Source organism: Schistocerca cancellata, chromosome 6, assembly GCF_023864275.1.
Source record: "Schistocerca cancellata isolate TAMUIC-IGC-003103 chromosome 6, iqSchCanc2.1, whole genome shotgun sequence".
In the NCBI taxonomy this organism is placed as follows: Eukaryota; Metazoa; Arthropoda; class Insecta; order Orthoptera; family Acrididae; genus Schistocerca; species Schistocerca cancellata.
Window position 1 is genome coordinate 107,186,230 of NC_064631.1, and position 23,360 is coordinate 107,209,589.

The following is a 23,360-nucleotide window of genomic DNA, read 5'->3' on the forward strand; positions in this document are numbered from 1 at the left end:
TTAAGTATTGCACTTCATTACTATCGGTCTTTGTATAATACTTCCAAACTACGGGTGGTACCATTGCGCAATACAACCTATGTATGAGGACAGCAGCAAGAAACCACTGTACAGACCAGGTGGGGGCAAGCCTTGCACACTGCTTGCATCTAATAGTCCACACCACAGGGGAGTACTGTACCAATTCTTATGCCATGCGTTTGTTGCTACTTTTTAACTGTAGGCGTTGTTAAAGAAGTTGTGCTGATCGCTTTTCCTGGTTTCTATAATAATGAATTATTTCAAGGCAATTGAAATTTTAGGAGCAAATATTAGTCGTTTTTAAAAAATATTTTTTACTTGAAAGCCAAAAATGTTAGCAGTGTTGTTATGGCATGTTGATACGCTCGTCTTTTTACCCAGATATTTGTAAAAAATTAGAAAGACCTATTACAACCGAGGCCAAATAAATACCGAAAAATGCCCATTTTTTGGAACTAAAATACCCGTTTTCCCATTCCTAGTTCAATAACCAGAAGTAAAGAAGTAAAGCCAGCTTATCTTATGACAATGGTAACTGTTAGTTCACTGAAACTTCCTGGCAGATCAAAACTGTGTGCCGGACCGAGACTCGAACTCGGGACATTTGCCTTTCGAAATCGGGACATTTGCCTTTCGCGGGCAAGTACTCTACCAACTGAGCTATCCAAGTACGACTCACCCCCCGTCCTCACTGCTTTACCTCTGCCAGTACCTCGTCTCCTACCTTCCAAACTTCACAGAAGCTCTCCTGCGAACCTTGCAGAACTAACACTCCTGAAAGAAAGGATACTGCGAAGACATGGCTTAGCCACAGCCTGGAGGATGTTTCCAGAATGAGATTTTCACTCTGCAGCGGAGTCTGCGCTGATATGAAACTTCCTGGCAGATCAAAACTGTGTGCTGGACCGAGACTCGAACTCGGGACCTTTGCCTTTCGCGGGCAAGTGCTATACCAACTGAGCTACCCAAGCACGACTCACGCCCCGTCCTCACAGCTTTACTTCTGCAAATACCTTGTCTCCTACCTCAGTTGGTAGAGCACTTGCCCGCGAAAGACAAAGGTCCCGAGTTCGAGTCTCGGTCCGGCACACAGTTTTGATCTGCCAGGAAGTTTCATTTCAGCGCACACTCCGCTGCACAGTGAAAATCTCATTCTGTTAGTTCATTGGTTAGTTTTTTTGGATACATTGATTTACTTTGAACTGTGATCATTTTGCAGTTGACCATGGGCGTGATCAACATAATACGGACTCCATTCTTCGGACCCTTCTTAATGAAGTACGTCGTCAGGCACCTGTGCGCGGAAGTGTACGACCTGCCGCAGGTGAAGCGTCTCGCCACCTCCGGGTCACGGTTCGACTTGGTTATCTCGGAGGACTTTCACCACGACTGCATGGCGGCATTGGCGCACAAGTTCCGAGCGCCCCTGGTCGCCATCAGCTCCAGCATGGCCCTGAACGGCGCGCACGACAGGGTGAGTTCTGCCAGCAGTGTATCTGCACAGTACTATCCAACAAGTGCTTTTCTTCCTGGTGAGTCGGCACAGTGACACAAGGCATTCGACTGTGTAGATCATGATATTCTCTTAGAGAAACTGTCGTTTATGGACCTGGTGGCTTTCCACACAGCTGATCTGAATTATACACTACTGGCCATTAAAATTGCTACACCAAGAAAAAATGCAGATGATAAACGGGTATTCATGGGACAAATATGTTATACTTGAACTGAGATGTGATTACATTTTCACGAAATTTGGGTGCATAGATCCTCAGAAATCAGTATCCAGAACAACCACCTCTGGCCGTAATAACGGCCTTGATACGCCTGGGCATTGAGTCAAACAGAGCTTGGATGGTGTGTACAGGTACAGCTGCCCGTGCAGCTTCAACACGATACCACAGTTCATCAACAGTAGTGACTGGCGTATTGTGACGAGCCAGTTGCTCAGCCACCATTTACCAGACGTTTTCAATTGGTGGCAGATCTGCAGAATGTGCTGGTCAGGACAGCAGTCGAACATTTTCTGTATCCAGAAAGGCCCGTACAGGGCCTGCAACATGCGGTCGTGAATTATCTTGCTGAAATGAAGGGTTTCGCAGGGATCGAATGAAGGGTACAGCCACGGGTCGTAACACATCTGAAATGTAACGTCCACTGTTCAAAGTGCCGTCAATGCGAACAGGAGGTGACCGAGACGTGTAACCAATGGCATCCCACACCATCACACCGGGTGATACACCAGTATGGCGATGACGAATACATGCTTCCAATGTGCGTTCACGGCGACGTCGCCAAACACGGATGCGACCATCATGATACTGTAAACAAAACATGGATTCATCCGAAAAAATGACGTTATGACGTTCGTGCACCCGGGTTCGTCGTTGAGTACACCATCGCAGGCGCTCCTGTCTGTGATATAGCGTCAGGGGTAACCGCAGCAATGGTCTCCGAGCTGATAGTCGATGCTGCTGCAAACGTCGTCAAACTGTTCGTGCAGATGGTTGTTGTCTTGCAGACGTCCCCTTCTGTTACCTCAGGGATCGAGACGTGGCTGCACGATGCGTTACAGCCATGCTTATAAGATGCCTGTCATCTCGACTGCTAGTGATACGAGGCCGTTGGGATTCAGCACGGCGTTCCGTATTACCCTCGTGAACCCACCGATTGCATATTCTGCTAACAGTCATTGGATCTCTACCAACGCGAGCAGCAATGTCGTGATACGATAAACTGCAATCGCGATAGGCTACAATCCGACCTTTATCAAAGTACACATTTCTCCTCCTTACACGAGGCAGAAGAACGTTTCACCAGGCGACGCTGGTCAACTGCTGTTTGTGTATGAGAAAACGGTTGGAAACTTTCCTCATGTCAGCACGTTGTAGGTGTCGCCACAGGCGCCAACCTTGTGTGAATGCTTTGAAAAGCTAATCATTTGCATATCACAGCATCTTCTTCCTGTCGGTTAAATTTCACGTCTGTATCACGTCATCTTCGTGATGTAGCAATTTTAATGGCCAGTAGTGTACGTGAAAAACAGAATGCTAAAGATTGTGCTGAATAATTCTCACAATATCAGAAAGGTAGAAAAGAAACTAGACCGCAGTTATAAGAGTTGAGGGGCACGAAAGTGAAGCAGTGGTTGGGAAGGGAGTTAGACAGGTTTGTACCCTACCCCGGTGTTATTTGATCCGTATATTGAGCAAGCAGTAAAGGAAACAAAAAAATTGGAGTAGGAATTAAAATAGAAGGAGAAGAAATAAAAATTGTGAGATTTTGCCGATGACATTGTAATTCTGTCAGAGGAAGCAAAGGACCTGGAAGACCAGTTGAACGGAATGGAAAGTGTCTTGAAAGGAGAATATAAGATGAACATCAACAAAAGCAAACCAAGGATAATGGAATGAAGTCGAATTAAATCAGTTGATGCTGCGCAATTAGATTAGGAAATGATACACTTAAAGTAGTACATGAGTTTTGCTATTTGAGAAGCAATATAACTGATGATGGTCGGAGAGGATATAAAATGTAGACTGGCGATGGCAAGGAAAGTATTTCTGAAGAAGAGAAATTGGTTGAGTACAGATTTCAGTGTCAGGAAGTCCTTTCTGAAGGTATTTGTATAGAGTGTAGCCTTGTATGGAAGTGAAACATGGACGAGAAACAGTTTAGACAAGAAGAGAATAGAAGCCTTTGAAATGCGGTGCTACAGCAGAATGCTGAAGGTTAGATGGGTAGATCACGTAATTAATGAGAAGGTAATGAATAGAATTGTGGGGAAGAGGAATTTGTGGCACAACTTGACAAAAGGGATTGATTGACAGAACACGTTCTGAGGCATCAAGGGATCACCAATTTAGTATCGGAGGGATGCGTGCAGGATAAAAATCGCAGAGACGGACCAAGAGATGAATGTAGTAAGCAGATTCAGAAGGCTGTAGGTTGCAGTAGTTACTCGGAGATGAAGAGACTTGCACAGAATAGAGTAGCAAGGAGAGCTGCATCAAACCAGTCTTTGGACTGAACATCACAACAACAGAATATTTTAGTGACTGGGATAAAATCACGAAGGGAGTCCCATGGTACTCAATTTTGGATCCTCTCTTATTCCTTACATATGTGAATGACCCACCTATTAACATTTAACGAGGAAAATTGGTGTTCTTTACAGACTGTAGTAGTGTTATAATAAATGGCGTTAGAGAGAAAGCAGCAGAGGAGTAAGTAGATGCCGGCCAGAGTGGCCGTGCGGTTCTAGGCGCTACATTCTGGAGCCGAACGACCGCTACGGTCGCAGGTTCGAATCCTGCCTCGGGCATGGATGTGGGTTGATGTCCTTAGGTTAGTTAGGTTTAATTAGTTCTTAGTTCTAGGCGAGTGATGACCTCAGAAGTTAAGTCGCATAGTGCTGAGATTTTGAGCCAGTAAATAGATGATATTTTCCAAAGAATTATTAAGTGAGTCTCTGAAAATGGAGCCCCTATAAACTCTGAAAAAACGCACTGCATTCAGCTCTGTACAACAAATAGTCTTACAAACAATTGATGTAGCTCATGAGCAGGGGTCAGCAGCAGGATAGAATGCTCCAAATTTTTGGGCTTAAATATAGATGAAAACATGGACTGGAAGAAGCATATTACTGAACTTCTCACCCAAATTTAGCTACTTTTCTCTTCGTATAATTGCTAATCTTGGAAGCCAACATATCAACCTCCTGACATATTTTGCAAATTTCCACCCAGTAATGTACGGAGTAATTTTTTGGGGTAACTAATCACCTAGAAAGAAATTATTGCTTGCACAAATGCGAGCAGTAAAAATATCATGTGTTTCTCACTCAAGAACGTCATGTAGGTACCTCTTCAAGGAGCTAGGCATTTTAACTGTGCCGTCACAGTATATATTTTCGGTAATGAAAATCATCATAAGTAATCCATGACAATCTGAGATGAACAGTGATATACGTACCTATAGCACTAGATGGAAAAATGATGTTTATTACCCATTGCTAAATGCTTTCAATGGCTCAGAGATGAGTTCAGTACGCAGCAACGTAATTTTTTGATTTTTTGCCAAATAACGTAAGTCGGACATGGAGCGAAGCAAGTTTTAAATCTAATTTAAAATCAGGTCTCCTGGACAACTCTTTCTACTCAATTGACGAATTTCTACTTCAAAACTGGTGGCTTGAAAAAAAAAAAATAAAAAAGAGTGTAGTTACATGAGTATGAATAATATGATAGTTTGTTAGTTAATGTTGACACTAATCATGTATACATATCCTACAAACTGACTCGTTCCACATCGTTTCGATAAACGAATCGCTCTAATGACCTATAGGACATGTAACTAGCTAATTAACTAAGTAGTTAATAGACAGACAACGCCAGAATTACGTAGAGACTTCAGAAAGTTAGTTATACACGAACATCGGACGACAAGACTGACTTACTGTCAGGAAATATCATACGTTTCAGGTTTCCTTACGACACTATTCTGCTGTGACTCGCATAATAGGTGCATCACAGTTTGCGTGTGAAATCGCGTAGCAACTGGATACTTATCCCAAAGACGAAATATGCGCGGCTGTGCGATTCTTGTGAGGAACACGTCTAAACTGCACACAGATTCAGCGTGAAATTCTGGCGGTATATGGACCAAATACTACTGACCCTACGACTTATCTTAGAAGCTAGAATAAGAAAAGGCAAACCTACATTTCTAGCATCTGTAAACTTAGAGAAAGTTTTTGACAATGTTGACTGGAATACTCTCTTTCAAATTCTGAATGTGGCAGGGGTAAAATACAGGGAGCTAAAGGCTATTTACAATTTCTACATAAACCAGATGGCAGTTATAAGAGTCGAGGGACATGAAAGCGAAGCAGTGGTTGGGAAGGGAGTGAGACAGGATTGTAGCCTCTCCTCGATGTTATTCAATCTGTATATTGAGCAAGCAATAAAGGAAACAAAAGAAAAAATTCGGAGTAGGTGTTAAAATCCATGGAGAAGAAATAAAAACGTTGAGGTTCGCCGATGACATTGTAATTCTGTCAGAGGAAGCAAAGGACCTGGAAGACCAGCTGAACGGAGTAGACAGTGTCTTGAAAGGAGAATATAAGATGAACATCAACAAAAGCAAAACGAGGATAGTGGAATGTAGTCTAAATAAGTCGGGTGATGCTGAGGGAATTAGATTAGGAAATGAGACACTTAAGATTTAAGTGTCAGGAAGTCGTTTCTGAAAGTATTTGTATGGAGTGTAGCCATGTATGGAAGTGAAACATGGGCGATAAATAGTTCGGACAAGAAGAGAATGGAAGCTTTCGAAATGTTGAGCTACAGAAGAATGCTGAAGATTAGATGGGTAGATCACATAACTAATGAGGAGGTATTGAATAGAATTGGGGAGAAGAGGAGTTTGTGGCACAACTTGACTAGCAGAATGGATCGGTTGGTACGACACGTTCTGAGGCATCAAGGGATCGCCAATTTAGTGTTGGAGGACAGCGTGGAGGGTAAAAATCGTAGAGGGAGACCAAGAGATGAATACACTAAGCAGATTCAGAAGGATGCAGGTTACATTAGGTACTGGGAGATGAAAAAGCTTGCACAGGATAGAGTAGCATGGATCGGTTGGTACGACACTTTCTGAGGCATCAAGGGATCGCCAATTTAGTGTTGGAGGACAGCGTGGAGGGTAAAAATCGTAGAGGGAGACCAAGAGATGAATACACTAAGCAGATTCAGAAGGATGTAGGTTACATTAGGTACTGGGAGATGAAAAAGCTTGCACAGGATAGAGTAGCATGGACAGCTGCATCACACCAGTCTCAGGACTGAAGACCACAACACATGGACCAAATGGAATATCACGCCCAGCCGTAGTAAAAGCGGTGCCGCAATTTGATCAAACCCGCGCAGACGTGGGTGATGCTAACAGGGAAGGAAGGCCACAGACATCGACCAAAGATGACTGCACAGATAACCTAGCGACTGGTTTGCAGCAGTCACAGTCACTGTCATGGAGACCACTCAGCAGATGCGCATCTCATGGCCAGGTTTCACAAATCAATTGGCTCTGAGCACTATGGGACTCAACATCTGAGGTCATCGGTCCCCTAGACCTTAGAACTACTTAAACCTAACAAACCTAAGGACATCACACACATCCACGCCCGAGGCAGGATTCGAACCTGCGACTGTAGCAGTCGCGCGGTTCCGGACTGAAGCGCCTAGAACCGCTCGGCCACCGTGGCCGGTTCCAGGTTTCACAGTCATAAGGAATTTCTTAGCAGCATATTCGCCATTGACTGTTACAGTCAACGGTGAATAGACAGTGCTCATTCCATGGTCTGCGGTCGGTTGCGGTATCAGGAATTGTGCTAATGCTGGGCTCTGCAGTCAGTCGTAATCACCTGAACACAATGGCGCAAGGTCTGTGGTATCTCTGAATTTCCTTGTGTGGTATCATGTAACAATACCAACCCACAAGCGCCACAACTGGCAACGGAATTGTCAGTTTCTGTCAGATGGATCTGGCGGACCTAATGGTGTGCGCCAACTGTGCCACACCTGTAGCAGCTGTGAACTATGAGCCCCCTCTGGCACAGCAATGTAGGATAACTGGTGGCAGCGGCTCAGCCTACTTACACTTGGAGTCTCTTCCCTATGACCATCGACCATGCTTAGTACAGCTAACCTTTTCCTGGTTGACACTGATCACTGGACTCTAATTCTTACTGCATTATTTGTAATGAGTCTTCACTTGGAGAAATACAAGTTAAATAAATCTTCTGTTTACAACGAGGGTCACTCCAAAAGAAATTCACACTATTTTTTTTAAATCCATCTTTTATTCTACATGTTTGAATGTTTTACAGTGTGTAGATACATCCTTTAGGAACAATATTTTCATATCTCCACATAATTTCCATCCCTCTCAACTGCCTTACGCCATCTTGGAACCAGCGCCTGTATACCCGCACGGTAAAATTCTGGACCAACCTGTTGGAGCCACTGTTTGGCAGTGTGCACAAGAGAGTCATCATCTTCAAACCTTGTTCCAAAAAAATTGTTCAAATGGCCCTGAGCACTATGGGACTTAACTCATGAGGGCATCAGTCCCCTAGAACTTAGAACTACTTAAACCTAACTAACCTAAGGACATCACACACATCCATGCCCGAGGCAGGATTCGAACCTGCGAACGTAGCGGCCACGCGGTTCCAGACTGAAGCGCCTAGAACCGCACGGCCACACCGGCCGGCTAAACCTTGTTCCACGATGAGAGTCTTTCAGTTTCCCAAAGAGATGACAGTCATATGGAGCCAGGTCAGGACTGTAAGGCGGGTGTTTCAGTGTTGTCCATCCAAGTTTTGTGATCGCTTCCATGGTTTTTTGACTGACATGTGGCCGTGCATTGCCGTGCAACAGCAAAACATCCTGCTTTTGCCGATGTGGTCGAACACGACTCAGTCGAGCTTGAAGTTTCTTCAGTGATGCGTCTGTCAGCAGTCACCAACTCGTTAACTCTCTGCACATTGTCTGGAGTGTGTGCAGTACAAGGTCTGCCGCTGCGAGGACAATCCTGAATATTTCCGTGCCCGCTTTCATCTCGTAACCTGATTGCCCACCGATTAACTGTACTGCGATCGACAGTAGCATCTCCAGTTACCTTTTTCAACCACTTGTGGATGTTTCCCACTGTCTCGTTTTCACAGCACAGGAATTCTATGACAGCACGTTACTTCTGACGAACGTCAAGTTAGCAGCGATCTTGAAGACATGCTGTGACGGCGCCACTCACGGGAACAGATTGAACTAAGTTTGAAAACAAGCTGGAAGGATGGGTCTACACACTGTAAAACGTTCACACATGCAGAATGAAAACTGTATTTTTACAAAAATAGTGTGCATTTCTTTTGGAGTGACCCTCGTATGTTACATGTTCGCTAATTATTTCTGCTCCTGTCTACCTTTCCTGCAGCGATCGCTGCTGGACCACTCTGTTGCTCACATCTCCGTGGCAAAGCCGTAAACAACATCTTGAGTTTTACTGCATGGAAGGGAATGACTTCCTGAGCCCTATAATTAGAGGTGGTGAGACTTGTATCCATCATTTCACACATGCAAGAAATAGAGCGACTGTGGAATGCATACACACGTCCTCACCTCCACAGAAGGAATAACACTTTCGCTATCAGCGGCGAAGGTCATGGCCACCGTGTGCTTTGGCTCTGAAGGAGTTGTGTACATAACGTTTACGGTAAAGGCTACAACCATTAATGCCTTTTCGCACTGTGCAAAACTGGCATCGTTGCGCAATGCCATAGAGAACAAGGGGCGTGGAAAATTAAGCAAGTGCGACAATCCAGCATCCCACACAGTGTATGAACACAAATTTTGCTTCAAAGTTTTCGATGGTAGGTTCGGAAGCATTTACTGTACAGTCCACATCTTGCAGCACCATGCTGACAGTGGTGCTAAGTGATTAATTGTGCAGAAGCAAGCGAGAGACATAATTTAGATAAGCTTTCTCCATGCAGAAAGCAAGCGCATGCGCGTACCGCAGTTGTCATTTGTTATCATCACTAATGCCACCCCCGTCTACGGCTCGACATGCGCGAACCGCCATCCTCCGTGGATCGGCTATAGTTGACACTAAATCCTAATACTAAATAAGCTATGCACAAAAGCGAACTGATCAAGAACCATTTTAAGAGAGGATGAGTAACTTTACAGTATTTCCACATCTAAAATGTATTTCAGAAAAAATAAGCTTCATCGGCAACACAATGTTTGTCATGTGTAATAATGTGTGTCAGAATACGAGTACCTAAATGGTGTAACAAACATTGTTTCCACATCTGAAATGTATGTCAAAATATGTCAGCAGCACATGCACGCCGGCCGAAGTGGCCGTGCGGTTCTAGGCGCCGCAGTCTGGAACCGCGAGACCGCTACGGTCGCAGGTTCGAATCCTGCCTCGGACATGTGTGTGATGTCCTTAGATTAGTTAGGTTTAACTAGTTCTAAGTTCTAGGGGACTGATGACCTCAGAAGTTGAGTCCCACAGTGCTCAGAGCCATTTGAACAGCACATGGACTGTGCCGGAATCGCCGCTTACGAGTGTCCACGTACCTAGCCCTGAAGAACGGCATACAACCAGTCGGCTTTGACCAATGACGTCAGAATTTGCCAGAGATCATTTGTTACACAGATGTAACAGTTGAGAGGAGTGTTCACAAACAAAGGAATGCAGGATGGTAGACATATATCACGGCCAGTAACATTTCGACCATAGTGTTAAGGATATCGCTTGTCTGAGCCCTAGTACTTCTGTAAAAAATAAAGGAAAGAAAAGGGATAGAAGTAGAGGTAGCATAGAATAACTCACTTGACATATACAGAGTTGTATTTCGAACTTCAGTCGAGCTGTATACTGCAGTACGGGATACAAATTTAACGTACGTCGATTTCTTCATTTTCGTTAGCATTAGTATCCTATTGTTCAGTTGAACTTCCTAGGTCAACTGAAGTACGGGGTACAAATTTTACAGGTGTTGTTTCTTTCGCCTCCGCTACCACTAATAGTCTGTTCTTATGTAGACAGTTTTACTACTGAAGGTCGAAAGCTCCACATACATAATATTTGTATCCCATACTTCAGTTGACTTATATTGGTCAACTGAAGAATAGGACACTAGTACTAGCGAATGGAAAATAACGACATTTATAACATACGTGTTCTGTACTTCAGTTGACCTACGTAGGTCAACTGAAGAATGGGATACTAGTGCTACAGAAAGCGAAAAATACCGCCATATATAACATTTGTATCCTGTTCTCCAGTTGACCTATATAGGTAAATCACATCAATGTTACATATATCGCTTTTTTCCTCTTGCTAGCATCAGTATCCCGTACTTCAGTTGACCTGTATACGTAAACTGAAGTACCGGACACAAATTTTACGTGTGTCAGTCTTGTCGCCTCTGGTAGTGCTAGTACAGACTCGAAAAAATCGTAGTTATGCTAGTGTTGGGAAAGGGAAAAGAGCAACAGCTGCAAAATTTGTATTCCGTACTGCAGCCGACGAACCCATACGTAAGACAAAACAGTGTAGTACGACAGTGAAATAAAATAGACAAATTCAGTACAACAAAAACATAAAAAAATAAACGCAAATTCCTCCGCAAAAAACCGAAGCTCGCCTAGAAAGACATCAACAAAAATCATATACCCACATACACAAGAAACACGACATTATGAAAACACACACACATATCAATGAAATGAAGTAAAGAAAATCCACAGAAGAAAATTACGTAACATAAGAAAATAAAGAATGACGGATAAACCCCAAAAAAATCCAAATCAATATTTTAACCGTCTCGACCTTCTCCTTAATTATCAGTTACCTCCGACCCCCCACCCAATCTGAAATTAACTAACAAATTTTTGACGATACATTTACCCAACACCTTTAAGGAAACACTTAAATGGGCAGTATGTATAGGGTACGCTACGCCTCCATGAATGTTCATCTAAGTGACTCTGAAGTGACGAAATCCGTCGTTTCTCCCTCCCTACAACAGATTTGATGGCTGAACAATAACCTTCTATAGGGACTGCTACGGTCGCAGGTTCGAATCCTGCCTCGGGCATGGGTGTGTGTGATGTCTTTAGGTTAGTTAGGTTTAAGTAGTTCTAAGTTCTAGGGGACTTATGACTAAGATGTTGAGTCCCATAGTGCTCAGAGCCATTTCAATAACCTTCTATACTACTGATAAAAGCATCAGTTGATGAAGATCTGAATTCAATGTTATGATTGACAACAAGATGCTGAAACCCCTTTTCCCCAAATCGCTATATGAAGAAAAACCATCGGAAATAACTACGGAACCATCTGCAACGTGATCTTTAATTAATTTCACCAAAGCTTCCTTCGTTCGATTAGGAACTACTTTAAAAACTACATCGTCACATTCTGGACCTGAAATTGCAGCCCCCCAAACCCATAATCCTCCCGCAGGTTCCCCCCTCTTGTACGTGGTTTTGCCAAAATGAGACTCATTGATTTCGACTATAGCACCCGACTCCTCCAAAGGTCCTTTTTACTTTATATATTCCCCACAAACTTTCCTACAAAACGAGTACAAGTCTACAACGGTACGCTCACTCACAAGACATCCATGCACTCACAGCCACACAGGATACCTCAAACACCAACAGTATGTAATTTTTATGATATCCTTTAAGGTCAGCTAGGATTTATCAAACTATGTTCCTTGTCTAATTGAGGCTATAGCCGATCCTTGCTACACCTCCATACGAATAAATCGTGAATACGAGAAGCAGACATACTTATCAGGCGCATATGTTCGCTGCACTCTCGACATCAAACGTAATCGGCAATAACACCAGACATTTGCAAAAATTGAATGGTTGCCATCATATCTACGCCCATAGCCTCCTTTAAGTCATCCATATTCATGGGAATAGATAAATCCATACCTACAAATGAAAATGAAAAACTAAAAATTCTTCCATCTTAAAAAACTATTGGTCCAAATGATCTTAAACTCACTAAGAATGAAATTAAGTAACGAATGAATTGGAAAGAACAATTATTTAAATCAGTGCACACGAAAACAATCTTCCGCAATGTCTAGCGCTGTCTTTTAAAACCACATACACTTTTTCAATGTACAATTATGGCGCTTATCCACAGCAGACAACCCACTATCTATGGCTCGAAAGTAAACACATAATATCTATAAGTAACCTATTACGTCATTGGCCAAAGCCGACGGGTTGTATCTCGTTCTTCAGTGGGCCCACGTTCAGGCGATGCCCCAACACAGTTCAAGAGGAAATAGACAAAAAAATTAATTACAGATACAATAAATTGCTAATAATTCGCGGAGAGTCGCAATAGGTCTCAATCTAATCTCTCAGAAGATAACAGGTTCTTGAAAACATTGTGTGAGCAATTTAGAAAACAATCATCCCTCGCGAACATGTTCGAATTGGTAAACAAGCTTTCCAATACTATAATATTATAACGATCTCATGGATGTTTTTGAATTAAGCTCATAAATAATTGTAGAGATCATCCACACACCAAAAACATGAATACCGTACAACTTACTATTAATGAAAATATACAAGAGAGTCGTACTCTACAACGTAATATTGACACCACTTATTTAGTTACTCGGATTATAACAACGTTGTACTTGTCATTAAATTATTTGGTTAATTAATCCTACTTCTTAATTACAGCATTTACACATTCCAAAATGTATAAAAGGTTCAGCAGTTAACTATTTTTATAAAACAATTGTCGTCTCAGGTCAAAGATGTATTGGTTACTATCGAAACAAACGACAGTTATTTACATCCTCTGATTAGCGATACTTATGCTAATATAGTTTAAATATATTCTTTTGCATAAAATCGTAATTCTTTCGTAAGTAAATCTTCACGTATTGGTTTATAATTGTCAGTATTTTTTAACTGTAATCCAATGTTAACTCTCAAGACTTTACCTAAATAGTAAACTTTGCGTCGTTAAACTTAGATAAAATATTTCTCTGCTTTCTTTTTAAAGACTCGTCATTCATTTATTTATACTACATCGCTAACTTGAGCGTGCTTGCACTATTTGCTATACGTCAGACCACTATACTTTCAAAATTTTTTTTCAAAGTTAAAACTGTATTTCACTTTATTTAGAATACTGGGTAAAATGATAATACAGGGACTTTTTAATTCTAACGAATAAGAGTTTATTTAAAATGAATCAGATCTTTACTTGAGTTAACGTTGATGTGAGTGAGTGACCACTAATCTAATCCCCACACTGAACGAGATAGAAATAAAAAAAAGTAAAATACAACATAAAACCTATGCGCCACCACCACTTTCAAGCTCGACTTAAAATCAGAAATTCAAAACTCAATCACTTCAGTGTAGACTTCTCGCGTACCCACTACAAATCTAATTGAATGTCACTCGTAACTTACTACTAGAATAATGGCAGCTGTTGAATTTTCCGTCTTCATATAGTTCGGCAAGAGCAAGGTAATCTCTATAATTGCATCACTAACAATGAATACGGGCTGAATACACTGGTAATCACAATTCACTTTCGGTCCGCTTGTTCTTGTACTTGATCCTATGATCAAGAAAAATTCGAGAACGAAGCTCGATTATTAAATAAGCCACAGTATACAACAAGTTACTACCTTGTAGTAACACTATGTTCCGTAAACCTACAAAACAGCTAACACTCAACTATCCCAAATTCTTCGAACTATACGCAACACCCAAATCCTTTGGGGTGTGCAACGAACTATCACAGGCAACAAAGCTGGACCTCGTCAGACACAGTGGCTGACATTAAAACTTTCATTTACTGTCATATCTACAACACAGAAATACCAGTCTTCAAACTAACACAGCGTACCAGCAGCGCTACACTAAGCCCGTCGCTCAAAATCGCTTGACTGCAGGTCAAGTTCAAAATAAAATTACGAGGAGCTCATTCCAATAAAATTCATCAGACAGTTCCACTGATTGTGCCTTAGTATCGTTACCGCATCATCTAATCTTGCATTTAAAAATCTAAATCCCTTCATTACAAACTTCCGAAACCTTTGCAACGAAATTCACGGAAAATTTCCAAGTGTCTTGATAGTCGATACCGAATTCTTATCGCAAAGTATCGGTACTGACACGCATAAACGTCTCTCTACCCACATGCACAGTCGTCTTACCGACGAAGATCACGTACTCTTCGGCTCCTCGATCGCGACTAACTGCTTCTATTCACAATACCACAGCTGAACCATAAATCTAGATAAACGTATGGCGATACCGTTATTCTTTATCAATCAGTATGTAATTTCTTGTGGCTGTAGTTTCGTCGTATAGAGGCAAGCTTGCGCAGGATGATCTCTGGCGCGCATTGCTGCTGTCAGCCACCGCCGCATAGATATGGTAGTCTTTGGCGCTTCTGGGTGAACACTTGTAGAGCTGGTCACAATACTGGTTTTCCAGAACACATATATATATACACACACACACAAACAAACCTTTTTACACCCTTTATCTGCTTTTCGACATTTTGCTGCTGTCATAATTAATTGAAACGACCATATTATTTACGTAACTACACGAAACTGTTAAAAAGTAATTTTAACACGTTATACACACACACACACACACACACACACACACACACACACAATTTTTTGTCAGGCATCACAATGTTACTGTTATTTCTCACCTCATGCCTAAAACATCACTGTAAACTAAGTGCTAATATACTTTTCCAATGTCTAAATTGCCTGTAATATTTATGAAAATGCGCAAAGTTATTGGAATTGCGATCTCAGGCCTACTGAGGCTATGTTGGTAGATGTACATAGGTTGAACTTTCATCATCTGTCGTTTTTAGAAGTTCTTAAGTAATGCATCACCTCGGTAAGCACCATTTCAGGGAGAAGACATGCACCTTGTTCTATACGGTACTACAAAAGTATAATCGATTTTATTCACTGTCCCGAATAGCATTTTTATTTCTTTTGCTCTTGGAAATAAATGTGGTAACGTGTTTATATACTGACGTTACATTTTCTGAGACTTTAACACAATTAAACGTGCTAAAAGTGGTGCTTTTCGACAATATCGCTAACTAAGGCTTTGTACCACTTAGACTGCATACTTCCGTAATATGGAATATCAATTTGTAACGCTGCAAACACGAAATATAGACAGACCGCAACACGATGAAAAAATGACATGCAGCTCCAACACAGAGATGAAAATTTGATATCTTGAAAATACAGTCTTCGCACCAAAATAAAATTATTTATCGAATACGTAGATACTTCGAATTCAAAATACGCACAGGTTGCTTACGTAAAACGCAAGATTAACCGCGGATCTCTGATCGTGAATGAAAATTCGGTCTTTGCACCTAAATAAAATACTTTGCATTAGTTGCCAAAATACATAAACATATTGAGTAAAAAACATACTGGACAGTGCTGTCATAAATTAGCTGTTCTATAGACCTAAAAATAGTACTCTAATAATAATGCTAGTCACTCCTGTAGGCTGACAATCATTCCCTACAATAAAACTGGGCGTTATGGTAATTACTATGATCGAGAGATGATGGAAGTCAATGTTTTTCAGTAACAGAGTAATGTATGAGGCAATTTGTTACAATTTGGCTTTAATATGTGGGACAAAGACGTCACCCCTACAACACGGATGCCCTGGGCCCTGGTTCTGAACCTCACTACTGCTTAAATTTTGAATGAAAATCACGAACAATATCAGCCGAAAACTTCTGGCATGAGAAGTCACCCTTAATCTTCCAATCATCCTGTCAAAGAGGGCAAAGGAGTAGGCAGAGATTCAGGGCACTCTCTTGCCTTATGGGTAAGAAATTGCTCCTAAAAGGCGGAAAAATCAGTAATGATCAGTGACATGAGGATGCAGAAGGCAATGGAAACCACAACATTAAAGACGAATAATGCATATCGACAGGACATGATGTTTGTAACTGAAAACTGTCATGATGATCTCTCCACTGGTAAAAGTTTCGAGACTGGCTCCCACTTGGATCTCCAGGTGAGGGTTGCCAAGGAGGAAGTGACCACGAGAAAAAGACTGAATAATCAACAAAGGAGCAACATTCTACGAGTCGGTGGTTGGGAATCTAGAAAATCTGAAAAGGGATAAGCTAAAGCTCAGTCTTGTTGTGGTGGTGGTCAGCGAAGTGAAATGGAAAGAGGACAAGGATTTTTGCTCAGACGAGTATAGAGTAATATCAACAGCAACAAAAACTACATAGCAAGAGTAGTTTTCGTTAGGAATAGGAAGGTAGGGCAGAGAGTGAGATAATGTAAACAGGACACAGGTTGTTCTTATTAGAATCTACAGCAAACCATCACCAACGACAATAGTTCGCCGGCCGGAGTGGCCGAGCGGTTCTAGGCGCTACAGTCTGGAACAGCTAGACCGCTACGGTCGCAGTTTCGAATCCTGCCTCTGGCATGGATGTGTGTGATGTCCTTAGTTAGGTTTAAGCAGTTCTAAGTTCTAGGGGCTGATGACCTCAGAAGTTAGGTCCCATAGTGCTCACAGCCATTTGAACCATTTTGACAATAGGTCATGTGTATATATCGACATCGCAATCAGAAGATAAGAGATAGAGAAAGTATATGAAGATATTGCATGGGTAATTCAATACATAAAGGGAGATGAAAATTTAATAGTCGTGGGGCGGTGGAATGCAGTTGTAGGGGATGGACAAAAATGGGTTGTTCTAGAATATGGCCTTGGTAGTAGGAATGAGAGAGGAGAAAGATTCATCGAGTTCTGCAATGACTTTCAGATAGTAAGAGCGAATACTTTTAAGGATCACAGAAGGAGGCGGTATACTTGGAAAAGGTCAGGTGCTGCAGAAGGATTCCAGTTAGCTTATATCAATGTGAGGCAGAGATTCCGAAACCAGATATTCGATTTAAGATGTACCCAGGAGCAGATATAGACTAGAGTCACAATTTACTAATTATAAAGAGTAAACAGCAGGTTCAGGGAATAGCCTGAAAGAATCAAAGTGGAAGTAAGTGGAATACTCAAGTACCGAAGAATAACGAGAAGCGTTTGAAGTTTTCTAAGAATGTGGATACTGCGATAAGGAACACCAGAGTAGACAGTTTAGTTGAAGAGCTAAATTGCTAAAAAGGGCAATCACAAATGCCGGAGGGACAAACACAGGTGCAAGGTAGGTAACTGAAAGAAACCTTCCGTAACAAAGGATATACCTCAGCTGATCGACGGAAGAAGGAATTACAAAAATGTTCACGGAAATTCAGGACTACATACATACAAGTCACTCGGGAATGAAACAAACAGGAAGTGCAGGTAAGCTAAGGCGAAACAGATGCATGAAAAATGTAAAGAAATCGAAAAAGAAATGATTGTCAGAAGTACTAACTCAATGTATAGAAACGTCAAAACAATTTTTGGTGAAATTAAAAGCAAGGGCGGTAAAATTAAGAGTGCAATGGGAATTCCACTACTAAATGCAGAGGAGAGAGCGGATGGATGGAAAACGTACATTGAAGGCCGCTATGAGGGGGAGCACTTGTCTGATGAAATGAGAGAAGAAGAAACAGGAGTCGACAGGGAAGAGTTATGCGATCTGTTATTAGATTCAGAGTTTAACAGAGCTGCGGACGATTTAAGATCAAATAAGGCACAAGGGATAGATAACATTCTATCGGAGTTACTGAAATCATTGGGGAAAGTGGTAAGAAAACGTCTACTCACGTTGGTGCACAGAAGCTATGAGACTGACGATATACCATCAGACTTTCGGAAAAACATCATCCACACAATTCCGAAGATAAGAAGACCTGACAAATGTGAGAATTATCACACAATTAGCTTAACAGCTCATGCATCCAAGTTGCTGACGAGAGTAATATAGAGAAGATTGGAAAAGGAAATCAGTTAGGCTTTAATAAAGGTAAAGGGGCCAGGGAGGCAGTTTTGGCATTACAGTTAATAATAGAACCAACACTAAAAAAATCAAGAGAAGTTCATAGGGTTTGTCGACCTGGAAAAAGCGTTCGACTAAGTCAAATGGCGTAAGATGTTCGAAATTCTGAGAAAAACAGGGGGAAACTATAGGGAAAGAGGGAACAACAAGAGTGCAAGACAAAGAACCAAGTGCTAGGACTGAAGAGCGTGTAAGGAGGGATGTAGCCTTTCGCCTCTAATGTTCAATCGGCACATCCACGAAGCAATGACAGAATTAGAAAGAAGGTTCGGGAGTGGATTTAAAATTGAAGGTGAAGGGCTGTCAATGATAAGATTCGCTGATGAGATTTGTAACTTAAGTGAAAGTGAAGGATTGCGTCTGTTGAATGGAATGAACAGTCCAGTGAGTACAGAACATGGACAGAGAGTAAGCTGAAAGTAATCAGAAGTAGCAGAAATGAAAAGATCTTGAATCATAACATCCGAATTCGGGATTACTAAATAGACAAATTCAAGGAATACTGTTACCTAGGCAGAAAAGTAACAGACAGAGCAAGTACGACATATAAAGCAGACTCACACCGTCAAAAAGAGAGTTCCTGGCCAAAACATACAAAGATGTACATATCGAGCACAGCATTGTAAAATGGACTATGGGAAAACTGGAACAGAAGAGAATCGAAGCATTCAAAATGTGGTACTAGAAAAGAATATTGAAAATTAGACGGACTGATAAGGTAAGGAATGAGGAAGTTCTGCACAGAATCGGCGAGGAAGGGAATAGATGGAAAACACTAACAAGAAGAAGGGACAGGATGATAAGACCTGTTAAAACATCGGGGAATAAATTCCATGTGCAACGTCCCCTTAGAAAAATTATCAATGACTGTGCTAGTAAACCTCTTACGTTATTTGATTTTCAAACAGCTGAGTAAAACTGAACGTACTCAGACATTTCTCTCTTTATTTATTCTGCTTATCACTAAACTGGCACACAACGTTTTTAAAGCAACACAATCTGACTTTCAATAATCCCCACAAAAGAATGGCCCTGACTAACAATGACCTATACCTTTCATGAGTCACTTACTTCACAAAAATCTTCGTTGCTCGAACTACTGCAATACAGCGAGCGCCAATACTGCCAGCTAAATAAAAGATTGTAACTAATGAAGGCACTAACTACTGATAGGCATAGTTAGAAAATAAAAGATTTTGATAGAGAACAAACAATGTATTTACCATAATAATGTTCAAAAAATGGTTCAAATGGCTCTGAGCACTATGCGACTTAACTTCTGAGGTCATGAGTTGCCTAGAACTAATTACACCTAACTAACCTAAGGACATCACACACATCCATGCCCGAGGCAGGATTCGAACCAGCGACCGGAGCGGTCGCTTGGCTCCAGTGCCTAGAACCATCTTTACAAATTTCCTTTTTCTGGAGGACACACGTCCAGGTCGTCTGCTTACAGCAACCTCTCAAAACTCTGGCATTAGACTTGGCCACTGTTTCTATGTTTCGATACAGTGTATCGATACGTGGAACTGTTTCAGTGTTTCGGAACGGCTGTGGTTCACTGTTTCGAAACAGTGGTGTTTCATTCCGTCCCTGTCTCGGATAACCGGACCAGATTCGATCTCGAGCCAGCCACAGAAACTGTATCGTTGTTTCAAAATAAGGCTGTTTCAGTCACCAGTGCTTGGTACGGACTAATTGTATCGAAACAGTGATGTTTCATTCCGCTCTGTGTCGGACGAGATTCGGACTCGGCACAGGTACTGAAACACAACATACCACTTCATAAAACACTTTCAAGAACGTCGAAATCTTTTCGACAAGTAATAGCATGAAGCTTAAGATATCCGAAAATAAAGCTTCGTCTCTAGCTGACTGTCATATTTCGAAATGGCGTAACGTCTGCTTTATAAACACTAACCAAACAATAAAACAACGCATACTATTCACATTCAAAATAATAAATATGGGAAAATGATTCAGTTAAATTGCCCTTTTTTTATAACACACGCTTCTCTGTTCATGTACAGTAATCACATTAAGCAACGCAAGTAAGCCTACAACATTTCGAACAAAAAAGGTGTAGAGTGACAGTTATTAGACATATACATAAATTTGATGTAAATGTAATTGCAAGCAATCTGTTTGACATATCACTGATAGTGTAATGGTGAACGGGAAGGGCTGGGAAGCATGGTCAATTTATAGTAACGGTTCGAAACACCTTGAAAGACAAAATTTTTTCTGTTACCGTATATTTTGTTATTTATTCGAATTATTTGGCGTTATTTGTGAGTCTATAGTCACAGTACCTGTTATCCACAATGATTCCATTTGTGTGCATGGAAATTAGCAGGATGGGTATATTCTACATCTACATTTATACTCCGCAAGCCACCCAACGGTGTGTGGCGGAGGGCACTTTACGTGCCACTGTCATTACCTCCCTTTCCTGTTCCAGTCGCGTATGGTTCGCGGGAAAAACGACTGTCTGAAAGCCTCCGTGCGCGCTCTAATCTCTCTAATTTTACGTTCGTGATCTCCTCGGGAGGTATAAGTAGGGGGAAGCAATATATTCGATACCTCATCCAGAAACGCACCCTCTCGAAACCTGGCGAGCAAGCTACACCGCGATGCAGAGCGCCTCTCTTGCAGAGTCTGCCACTTGAGTTTGTTAAACATCTCCGTAACGCTATCACGGTTACCAAATAACCCTGTGACGAAACGCGCCGCTCTTCTTTGGATCTTCTCTATCTCCTCCGTCAACCCGATCTGATACGGATCCCACACTGATGAGCAATACTCAAGTATAGGTCGAACGAGTGATTTGTAAGCCACCCCCTTTGTTGATGGACTACATTTTCTAAGGACTCTCCCAATGAATCTCAACCTGGTACCCGCCTTACCAACAATTAATTTTATATGATCATTCCACTTCAAATCGTTCCGCACGCATACTCCCAGATATTTTACAGAAGTAACTGCTACCAGTGTTTGTTCCGCTATCATATAATCATACAGTAAAGGATCCTTCTTTCTATGTATTCGCAATACATTACATTTGTCTATGTTAAGGGTATACATATTACCCATACAAACGGAATGTGGGAATCCCAGTAGCATATCCGTTGTTTCTGCAGTTTGCTCTCACCTCCAGTTCTGTTCGTGGTGGTTCTTCTGTCTTCAGCTATGGCTGTCCTCAGCCAATTGAAAAGTAAAAGTCACACGACACGAAAGCAACGAATTTGCTGCAGGAAATACGAAACTGCCAAGACGCCTAAGTGATGGTTTCATACTTTCTGCGATATGATTATTGCTCTCGCACCTCATTTTTGTTTATATGGACATACTTATACAGTAGACATTCAAGATGATAAAATGTGTAGGTTTATTAGATTACAAAACACAAACTGTTTCACTGTTTCGAAACAGCGTATCGAAACATTACATTGTACCTGTTTCATTTGTTTCGAAACAGTTACGTGTTTCAGTTTGCCCATCTCTATCTGGCATCTCTCTCTGCACATCCAACCGCGCAACGCTACGCGCTGTTCACATCCAACTGCCCAACACTACAATAGCGAATATTCCAACAATGCCAACCAGCCACAGACTGCACACAGCACAGTCAGTGATTTTCATACAGAGCGCTACGTAGCGTTACCAACGTAAAAACCTAAACAGCCTACTTACACATGGTACTAGACCAGTGGCTCCCAACCTTTCTGAGACTATTACCCCTGAGTGCAATCAGACATTGACTAGTACCCACACCCCTCCCCCCACCATCAACGATATTAGCAACTAACTAAACTTTAAAATATAAAGAATTGTCTATAAATGGTTTAATTTTTTTTAAATGATGGAAGATAAATGATATTTACTTTTCGTAGGTGTCATATGAAGCCCCAAAATAATTAGTCAATGAAACAATTGGTACTTCTTAATTCTAACAACATTATATATATATATATATATATATATATATATATATATATATATATATATATATATATATATAGAGAGAGAGAGAGAGAGAGAGAGAGAGAGATCACGTAATTCTCAGTGCATCACGATATTACCGACAACTCCTCCTCAGAAAAGGAAGCTAATTACTCACATTGATGATAGATACTTATTTGAGAATGTGAGAATGTGCTTTCCTCTGCACCACTCCTCTCACTAGTGACACTTGCTTCGCTCACACCCTGCAACCCATTTTAAAATCAACCAAGTCAAATGATGTACACTACACCTATTGCTTGTCCAGCACTAGAATCCCTGACTCCTTACCTCCGAAACGGTAGAAATTGGAACCCTTTAGGTTGGCAATGCTTTGCGTCTGACCACTGCCACACAGCAGCGCAGTAGCCACTACATAGCTACTGCTGTGTTGTGATCTCAATTAGATCGTTTATTGTATAAGGAAGCAGTTTCTGATCAATTGTGGGAACTACATACAACCCGGAGAAGGCATTTTTCATTAGATATTTAAGCATATATGTACCAATTTTACTGTCACAGATAGATGATACAAAGTATATGTGCAGTAAGAGGACTATGTGAGAAACAAGGAAGAAGTTGTTCATACATTCGTTAAAAAAGTTGTAACCTCCACCACATTGTCTCACGCGTTAATGCTAGTATTTGAAATAAAAAATGTAATTATTGGTAATTTATGTAATCATTATTACAGTTTTACGAGATAATGATGATAATAATAATATTCTTTTGAAAAT

At 41.3% G+C, this 23,360-nt stretch overlaps 1 protein-coding gene across 1 annotated transcript in view; it reads left to right on the forward strand.

Moving 5' to 3' along the window:
• Positions 1-23,360, forward strand: part of LOC126088176 (UDP-glucosyltransferase 2-like) — a 139,150-nt gene that overhangs the window by 65,515 nt on the left and 50,275 nt on the right. Inside the window, exon 3 of the mRNA XM_049906300.1 lies at positions 1,241-1,495. Within this exon, the coding sequence (XP_049762257.1) occupies positions 1,241-1,495 (255 nt within the window). The remainder of the gene's footprint in view (positions 1-1,240; positions 1,496-23,360) is intronic.